The sequence below is a fragment of the Silurus meridionalis genome, chromosome 24, assembly GCF_014805685.1.
Source record: "Silurus meridionalis isolate SWU-2019-XX chromosome 24, ASM1480568v1, whole genome shotgun sequence".
Taxonomy (NCBI): domain Eukaryota; kingdom Metazoa; phylum Chordata; class Actinopteri; order Siluriformes; family Siluridae; genus Silurus; species Silurus meridionalis.
Genome location: NC_060907.1, coordinates 16,045,229 through 16,055,371, shown reverse-complemented (window position 1 = coordinate 16,055,371; position 10,143 = coordinate 16,045,229). Strand labels below are relative to the sequence as shown.

Here is a 10,143-nt window from a genome sequence, read left to right as displayed (position 1 = left end):
CCCCTATATACCCTCCCGTCCTGTCCCTGTCCCTGTCCACCTGTCCCTGCACTGTTAGATTTTGCCATGCCTTAATTCCACATGCAAAAGGGGAACTGTGTCACATTAGGCTCAACATTACTTTTCAGCACTACATGTAATAGCACGTTAAAGCAACCAGTCAGTCCTGTTATGGCCAGTGTTGGTACCTGCTCACACTGGCCCAATACTGGATTCTTTTAACAACTATGACAAAATAACAGCAAAATGTATATGGTTAATAACTTGTTTAATGGCCTTTTAATTGATATTCACTTATTAGCAAGCTGTAATCATTTGAAGGTAAATAAAAACCTTCAACATTAGTCTCTGAGGTGACTTGTGAAAGTAGAATTAGGTGATGTAGGAAAGGATGAGAAACAATAAGAAATATGCACCTTTCAGTAAATAATTGGTAAGATTGGATAATACAGAATAAAAAGAATATTGCTTCTATTGTGTCTGATGATGTTATGAGGTCAGCTGTCGAGTTTAGTGTGAGGTATTTCCCATTCTTCAGAGGACACTGTTTCCAGTTTTAAATAGATACATGCATCACTCATGAACTATATGCCAAAAGCTAATAACCTTTGAACTTTGCAGCACTATGGTTCTTTATAGCAAACGATCCAGCGTATAACGTTCAAATTCTGACATCTGTAGGGACTTTTTAAACCCCCCGGTTTAAAAAACACTGGGTGTTCAAAACAAGTGCAACAGCAAGTGTTTATGGTTCTATATTTTACATATACAGGTGCATTATAATAAATTAGAATGTTGTGGAAAAGTTAATTTATTTCAGTAATTTAACTCAAATTGTGAAACTCGTGTATTAAACAAATTCAATGCACACAAACTAAAGTATTTTAAGTCTTTGGTTCTTTTAATTTTGATGATTTTGGCTGAAAAATGAACTTTTCCACGACATTCTAATTTATTGAGATGCACCTGTACCTGCCAAATCTAGGCCCATGGTATAGACCAGAGGTCCCCAACCACTGTGGATCATTTGGCACCAGAAAGCAAAAAAGTTTATATTTTTATTTAATTTCCATTTTTTACTGCATTATTTTGAAAGATGAATACACTGTATAAAACTGCATTATTTATAGCAAAAAGAAATCTCTAGAATAGACTCAATTTGTGTTTCAGGAGACAGTGAAGACCGGCTTGTCAAAGACTGAACATTGATATGCCCTTATCCAGTGAGACTTTTGCAAGTGCTTTGAAGTCTCTATCATTGAATCACTGATTCATTAAAACACAGATTAAGAATAGAGTCAGAGAAATGAGATATGGGAGAGAATATATATATTTTTTAAATGATTTTTTTTATTACAAGTACTAATTTAAGTACTGCTAGAAGAGGTAGGTCTTGTTTACATGTAATCTTTAAAAGTTCATGTAAATAAATGAAAAGTAATGCTTATAAACATCACATTAACACAAACATTACTTCATTTCACACTTCTAAGCAGGACACTGATAGAAGCATAAAACATGTTAAATAATCCATATGCATTCATTTATTTATTTTCTTACATATAAACAGTCTTCACAGAGTAATAAATAGGATGGTTGTATAAAAAGGTAGCAAACTAAATTAATGTTAGCAGATAAACAAATAAAAGCCCCAACTGTGGTCTGGTCAGAAGAGCTGTCAAAGGTACGACCACGCTGAAAGGACCCTGCATGTCTGGAGAAAGAAAGGAAAGTTGAACTGAAATACAAAGAGTAAAGTACTTTAAATTAAAAATAAATATACTAACAGGAATGGATTATGCACACATTTCCATATTTCTACCAGAGTAAAGTATTTTCATTTACTAATTCAATTTTAATATACATGTTTAATTTATATGGCTGTTGATTAAATTAAATACACTATCTAAAGAAGTTTCCTAACCTACACTATATGAACAAAAGTATTAGGACACCTGACTTTTCCAGGCAAATGGTTCTTTCCCAAACTCTTATTTATGTGTTTTTGGATGCAGAAGCATAAACTTGTATTGAACCCTATTAACTCAACCCTGTTGAACACCTTTGGGATAAATGTAAACTCTGACTGCACCCTGGGCCTCCTCACCTCAACTTCAACAGTATCTGACTTTACTAACACACTTGTCTAAATGAGCACAAATCTCCACAAGCACACTCCAAAATGCAGTGGAACATCTCAGAAGAGTGGAGGGAATTATGAGGGCAAATTGGAGCTAAATGTGTAATTCAATGCTCAAAAAGCACATACTAGACTTATGAACTGGTGTCCACATAATTTTGTTATTATAGTGTATATAGGAATATATACACATCCATTAGGGTTGCACAAGCCAGTGCACTCTTAGTGCCGGTCCCAAGCCTGGATAAACGGTGAGAGCATCCAGTGTAAAACATGTGCCAAATCAAATATGCGGATCGCGGATGAGAATTTCATACCGGATTGATCGAGGCCTAGGTTACCAATGACCACCACAGGTATGTTGTGTGTTCAGACCAAGTGGAGGGGAGTAAGACCAGGAACATTATAGGTGGGTTTAAACTGTTCTATCATGGTGTGGATGGAAAGAGAAATGGTGTAGGGGTGATCCTACAGTAAGAGTGTAGTGGAGGTGAAGAGGAAATTGAAAGGAGGACAAAGAGACATGGTGATGGAATGAAGAAGTGCAGGAGAGCATAAGGAGAAAGAGGTTGGGGAAACAGAATTAGGATCAACAGAGAGATGAGAAAAGTAGGCAGGAGTACAAGGAGATGTGGCAGCAGGTAAAGAGGGATGTGGCGAAAGCCAAGGAAAATGCTTATGAGGAGCTGTATGAGAACTTGGACACTAAGGAAGGAGAAAAGGATTTGTATCGATTGGCCAGGCAGAGGGACCGAGCTGGGAAGGATGTGCTGCAAGTTAGAGCAATAAAGGATGGAGATGGAAATGTGTTGACTAGTGAGGAGAGTGTGTTGAGAAGATGGAGGGTGTATTTTAAGCAGCTGATAAACGAGTAAAATGAGAGAGAGAATGTTGGATGGTGTGGAGATGGTGAAGCAGGACGTGAATAGGATCAGTAAGGAGAAAGTGAGAGCAGCGATTAAGGGGATGAAGAGTGGAAAGTCAGTTGCATGGAGATGTTTAGGAGAGATGGCAGTGGAGTTTTTAACCAGATTGTTTAACAAAATTCTGGAAGGTGTGAGGATGCCTGAGGAATGAAGAAGAGAGGAGGAGTGTGCTGGTACCGATATTTAAAAATAAGGGCGATGTGCAGACCTGCAGTACGTTTGGGGGAATTAAGTTGATCAGTCACACCATTCAGTTATGGGAAAGAGTAGAGGAAGCCAGACTGAGAGAAGAGGTGACCATCTGTGAGCAACAGTATGGTTTAATGCAGAAAAAGAGCACCACAGACGTAGGAGAGAAGTTCAGAAGGAGTTGCATTGTGTGTTTGTGGATTTAGAGAAAGTGTACGACAGGGTGGAGAGAGAGGAGTTGTGGTATTGTGATAATGAGGAAGTCAGGTGTGTCAGAGAAGTATGTGAGGGTGGTGCAGGACATGTATGAGGACAGTGTGACAGCAGTGAAGTGTGCAGTAGGAACGACAGACTGGTTTAAGGTGAAGGTTGGACTGCATCAAGGATCAGTTCTGAGCCCTTTCCTGTTGGCAGTGGTGATGGACAGGTTGACGGACGAGGTCAGACAGGAGTCTCCATTGACTATAATGTTTGTGGATGATATTGTTATTTGTGGTGAGAGTAGGGAGCAGGTCGAGGAGAGCATGGAGAGATGGAGGTATGCGCTGGAGAGAAGGGGAATGAAAGTCAGTAGGAGTAAGACAGAGTACATGTGTGAATGAAATAGTACAGGCAGGGTGGAGTGGGAGGGGAAGAGTGATAGCAGGAGTGATTTGTTATAGAAGAGTATCTGCAAGAGTAAACAGGAAAGTTTATAGGACTGTGGTGAGACCTGCGATGTTGTATGGTTTAAGGACAGTGGCATTTACAAAGACAGGAGGTGGAGCTGGAGGTAGCAGAGCTGAAGATGTTGAGGTTTTCGTTTGGAGTGATGGCGACAGACAGGATTTGAAATGAGTTTAATAGTGGGACTGCGCATGTAGGACGTTTTGGAGACAAGGTGAGGGAGCCGAGATTGAGATGGTTTGGACATGAGGAGGGACATGGGGTATATCGGTAGGAGAATGCTGAGGATGGAGCCACCAGAAAAGTGGAAAAGAAAAAAGCCAAGGAAAAGGTTTATGGATGTGCTAAAGGAAGACATGCAGGTAGTTGGTTTGAAAGAGCAGATGTAGAGGACGGGGGTATGGAGACGGATACTCTGCTGTGGTGACCCCTAATAGGAGAAGCCAAAAGAAGAAGAAGAAGAAGAAGAAGAAGAAGGAGAAGAGGTGTATATAGTCCCTTTTTTTTTTACCATTAGAGCCCTCTAGAGGCCACTTTCTGTAATGAGGTGAAGCCCAAGGTTACAGAAGCTCTAGTACGCCACAATTCTTAATAGAGCCAACTGTCTTATTTAGGTTAGAAGAACTGGCACTATGGTCACAGTTAAATTTACTCAATTGTTATTTGTATAGCACTTTTAATAGTGGACAATGTCTCATAGCAGCTTTACATAGATAAAGTGGTAATAAAAGAATGTATAACTTCCTTATTCCTTATAACTTCTTGTTCCTTATAACTGTAAGTTTGTCCCTAATGAACAAGCTAATTTAGGTAAAAACTATACAGATTACAGCTTGTATTGTAGTTATAAAGACTATGATGCTAAAAATGAGCACAGATCAGTGTTTGTCGATCTTATATATGAACATTGCTTACTTTGCTTATCCTGCTTCTTTAAGCTGACGTTCAGTCATCCTTCTTGTTGTCAATAAATTCCTTCGCTTCCTGTGTAAGTTTTCTTTCTTGCTCTAACTGCATTTTAATGGCTGCTTCTATTTTCTTCTGCTGATACAGTTTAGCCCCAGCAAAGGCAAGACACAAAAGAAGAGTTTTGGCTGCAAGAATGTACAGCAGCAGCGGGACATTTTCCAAAGCCTGAAACAAAACAAAACAAAAATATTGTTAAATAATAAAATAATAAACAAGAAGTGGCACTGCCAATTCATACATGTGTTCTTACAAATCCAGTCAGTGTCAGTGCTAATGAAAATTAATAACACAATAACTATGATGACAGATTCGGATTGAAATGAATATAAACAGTGTTATAGTGACTTAGGACTGGAGTTTACACAAACAGTTGTGTATTTAAGTGCCCATCACTGAACAGCACACACCAAAAATTATAAAAATATAATAAATAGAGTTTCAGAGTCACCCAGATATAGGATGCATTCGCTTTTAGATAATAATTAGAAATAAATGAATAAGCACTAACCAATAAATTAATTTTGTATAACCTATTTATCTGATACAAATAAATACAAAATATACAGTATACAAATAAAACTGAATACCAAATACTATTATCATTAATACTGGGAACAGTCTGGAAGTAATCATTAATACTGGGAACAGTCTGGAAGTAATCATTAATACTGGGAACAGTCTGGAAGAGCCTGAAACAGCTGAGAGCTTTCTAGAAAGGGGGGAGAGTCTAAATATAACAGAGCAGCTGCTATACTACTGCTTCTGTTTACACACTAACTCACTGATATCTTAATATATAATAAAAACTGTTTATGTGGATATGACTACAGGAGCAGAATATGATCAGGATATTGTAATAAGGCATTACATATTAACTGCCCAGTTTTGGGCTATTTGTAAAACTCAAACTGTAAAAGCTGAAATCTGCTCTCTGTCTCTGTAACACAGCATTCAGACGCACAAATCTGTTAGTCATACATGATACTATATAAATAAACATATCAATAGTTTTATATAATATTATTCTGAGGGTTGTACACACTCCTTACCCGCCAGTTTATCATGATCTTCGCTTTCAGGTCTTCAGAAATTTCTAACAAATCCACTGTGAGAGATCAAACCTCATTCTTATTGAACTCGATCGCGTCGCTTTTATTGGCTGTGACGGGTGTAAACATCCTGTCCCGCCCCTCAGATGCACATCCAATGGGAACACGTTCTGCTCTTGCGCGTGTGAACCAATCAGGACAAACCTCGCCTTGATTTACGCAGTAAATGGTGATCTACGTCATATTCCTTATATGAGCCGTTCATGCAGCCACTAAAATATTGATCAAAGTACCGCTAATACGACTTCTCCACTCACAGGACATTTTCTTTGCCTGTCACAATGATGTACCGGAAACGTGAAATCGACGAATCGCGTTTGCGCATGCGCGATATTTGAACGCGAACTTGCATAAGGAAGTAAACGCGATGTGAACTGAGGACAGACACGTGTTTAATGGAACTCAACTGGGGAAGACGCTTCGGAAAATATTTAGATAAAAGTAGATGACAAAGAGGAACATGAAAACAGGACCTCGTGTCTTTTTTTATTTTATCATGTACAGTCTATTATTGGCATGATTAGCAAAGCTCCTTGTTACTGTTACTAAATCAGAATCAGGTTTATTGGCCAAGTGTGTTGACACACACAAGGAATTTGGTTCCAGCTGTTAGTGACTCTCAAAGTACAGACAAAAATAAAACTATACATTTTAGCTTGGACTATACAAGACTAAACAGTCTAGACAATACAGACAATATAAACAGTTTGAGTATTAAATAGGGATACAGATTATATGACAGATCAGTGATGTACATAAAGTGTGAGAGTGCATGGTAGTGCACATAACAGTATTGTGCTTTAGGTATGATGAAAAGTTTACTTTAGAACTTTGTACAATATACAGCAGCTATAGTGTGCAACACTATAACGTATGTGTGTAACACAGTATTGTGTGGAACAAATCCGTATATTACGTATATAAAGCAGTACGTATTGATATGAAGAAGGGAATATATTTATGATGAGTCGTTATTGACGCTGATTGCCTGGGGGAAGAAACTGTTCCTGTGTCCGGCAGCTTTGGTAAACAAAATTCTGTAGTGCTTGCCAGAAGGGAGGAGCTGAAAGACATTATGTCCAGGGTGTGAAGGGTCAGTAGTGATTTTTCCTGCCATACTTCTGGTTCTTGTATGGTACAATTCCTGAAGAGTGGGCAGGGGAGCACCAATGATTTTTTCTGCAGTTATAACTGTTTGCTGCAGTCTGTTTCTGTCCTGTATTGTTTTGTTTCTGCTCCAAACTGTACTTCTTTAATTGGCATAGAAAGTACATCCTCTCCTGGGCCTTTTTGGAGTTTATTTTTGACTCCCGTTTCAGGTCTTGGAAAATGGTAGTGCTCAGAAACTTGAAGTTCTTCACAGATAACACAGGGCTGTAAATAATCTTTAAAGTGGTATTTAAGGATGTTTTTCTTTTAGAACTGGTTAAATGAGCACATTAAATATAAACTCCTAACAGAGTTTTAGGCTGGCTCTTCTAATCTATGTTTTAATAGACTTGTATCAGACTGTATTTATTAGTTGAGGCTTCAAAGAATATACATAAGTAATTTAAATGTAAATATCTATGTTTATCATTGCCAGCATTAACCTAAACACATTAGTGAGTCTTGGACGTCCTTGCACCATTTTTTAGAAGGTACTAACCACTGCATATAGGTAACACCTCACTTACCTAGAAAGTAAATTCCTGTTGAAAACAAACAAAAAACTAATAAATTGAGGGACCCACAATAACTTTAATACATTTTTTAAAATATTTTTTTATTTACTTGAGCCCAGACAGTGGTTTTCAGGTGTGTAGATACCCTTCCCTGGATGGCCGCTGTGTATTTTGAACACAGAAGAGAATAAGATGTTTGTAATACTACCTCTTCCTCTTCTACAGCTCAAACTGGGATTAACTGCTGAAAAAGTAACAGCATCTAAATGCATCATCTAACATTTACATGCTGATATAAGAAATTAATATTTTCCATAAAGCTAGGAATCTACCACAGCGTAAGACATCCTGAGTGCTAAGCAGACACCCTTCATCTTGGTTCCCCTATATATATTAAGAATGGCATAGAATGAGATTGGTTGCAATACAGCCACGTCCTCTTGGTATAGTTTTCTGTGGTGTGTGCAGCCAGTTGAACTTGGAAGCAAATGATTGTTTTGTACTTCTTTGTATACTGTAGCATTCCTAGACTTAAGGGGCTCATATGTGTTCCAGCATGAAAAAACAGTAAAAGAAAGAAGCACACCACATACAGCTCAATAAAAACAACATTTAGTGTTTAAATGTTGAAATAATTTTAGGTACCGTCCAAGTCAAGTCAAGTCAAGTTTATTTCTATAGTACTTTTCACAACTATTACCACTATTTGCTTTTTTCAGTGTTTGTTTTTTAACAGAAGTTTACTCTCTTGTTTAGGAAGAGGTTACAACACTTATGCTTTGTATGCCTTCAGTATAGGTTTGAAGATTGCTCAACCTGTTTTATATTTTAGGGTATAGACAGGATCTATACTGCATCATCTGTACAAGGTTCCTATTTCTCTAATATGGATTTGTTCATTTCAACTATTAGGATGGGATTGTTTCAACATAGAGTATTAGCATTTCTTCAAGGGCAAATAACAGCTCCAAACTGTAAATTAATGTCAAATAGCTTTTCAAAAAAACTGATAATCTGGGATGTTGGTTCACACTGATTAAAGCAAACAAAAATCTTGTCTTATCTGGAAGCGTTTCATTTATTCATTAAGCCTAAGCTGTGAATCAAACAAGAATTAAGCAAATGCACTTTCCTTTGAGTGGTCTAGTGGTTAAGATGCAGCGCTCCCACCGCTGCGACCCGGGTTCGATTCCTGGTCAGGGAACCATCCCCAGCCACTCTCAGTGCCGGTCCCAAGCCCGGATAAATTGGGGAGGGTTGCGTTAGGAAGGGCATCCATAAAAACATGTACCAAATCAAAACGTGCGGAGGATCCGCTGTGGCGACCCCTAACGGGAGAAGCCGAAAGAAAGTTTTTAGTTTTACTTTCCTTTGAGTGGTCCTATATACACTTTATTGACATAGGTATTGGGACACCTGAACATTCCTGCTATATGTGGTTCTTTTCCAAACTGTTACCACAAAGCTGGAGGCACACAATTGTACAGGATGTCTTTAGATGCACTATGATACAATTTTTCATTCACTTGACACATTTCGGATGAATGTGAACGCTGACTGCACCCCAGGCCTCCTCACCTACATCAGTACCTGCCTTTCATAACACCTGTGACTTGTGGCTGATGAACACAAATATCCATAAGCACACATAAGCGCACAATCTAGTGGAACATCTTCCCAGAAGAGTGGAGGAAATTATAAGAGCACATTGGGACTAAATGTGGAATACAATGCTCAAAAATCACACCATACTTATGATGAGGTGACCCAATACTTTTGGCAATAAGTCAAGTCAAGTCAAGTCAAATTTTATTTATATAGCGCCTTACAGCAACCAAAAGGAGCCCAAGGCACTTTCCAGTAAAAAAATAACAAAAATAAAAAATAGACAGTAGACAATAAAATATAAGAAATATAAAAAATATTAAAATATAAGAGCACAATATATATGTAAAAAAGCAGTTGAAACAGGGCTACATGTTAAAAGCTTGTATAAATAAAAAAGTTTTCAACTGCGATTTAAAAACACTCAGCACAGTGATGGATCAAATGTGAGCTGGAAGAGCGTTCCACAGCTTTGGTCCCTGGACGGCAAATGACCGGCCACTAAACTTTTTACATCTGTACTTAGGAGTGACCAGAGAGGTATGTCCAGAGGAATGGAGAGTTCTGGCTGGAGGGTAAACTGTTATTAATTCGGTGAGGTAGGCCGGGGCAAGACCATTGATGGCCTTGAATACGAATAGCAGGAGCTTATACTCCACCCTATACCGCACCGGAAGCCAGTGAAGCGTGTGGAGGTCCGGGGTGATGTGTGAGAGTTTTGTGGTGTTGGTGAGAAGACGTGCTGCCGCGTTTTGCACCATTTGGAGCCGACTGAGAAGAGAATGATTAAGTCCAATGTAGAGAGCGTTGCAGTAGTCAATCCTTGAGCTGATGAAGGCATGTATAGCTTTTTCAAGGTCAGCTTGGGACAAAAA

General features: G+C 38.4%; 1 protein-coding gene across 1 annotated transcript; it reads right to left on the bottom strand.

The window, feature by feature from the left end:
• Positions 1–1,328: 1,328 nt before the first annotated feature.
• LOC124377835 (small integral membrane protein 11-like) lies at positions 1,329–6,091 on the bottom strand. Its single transcript, XM_046837146.1, has 3 exons — positions 5,940–6,091; positions 4,837–5,055; positions 1,329–1,714 (listed from the first exon to the last, which is right to left on the bottom strand). Exons 1-2 carry the CDS (start codon positions 5,952–5,954, stop codon positions 4,867–4,869), a joined length of 204 nt encoding a protein of 67 aa, XP_046693102.1. The 5' UTR covers positions 5,955–6,091; the 3' UTR covers positions 1,329–1,714; positions 4,837–4,866.
• Positions 6,092–10,143: the final 4,052 nt, after the last annotated feature.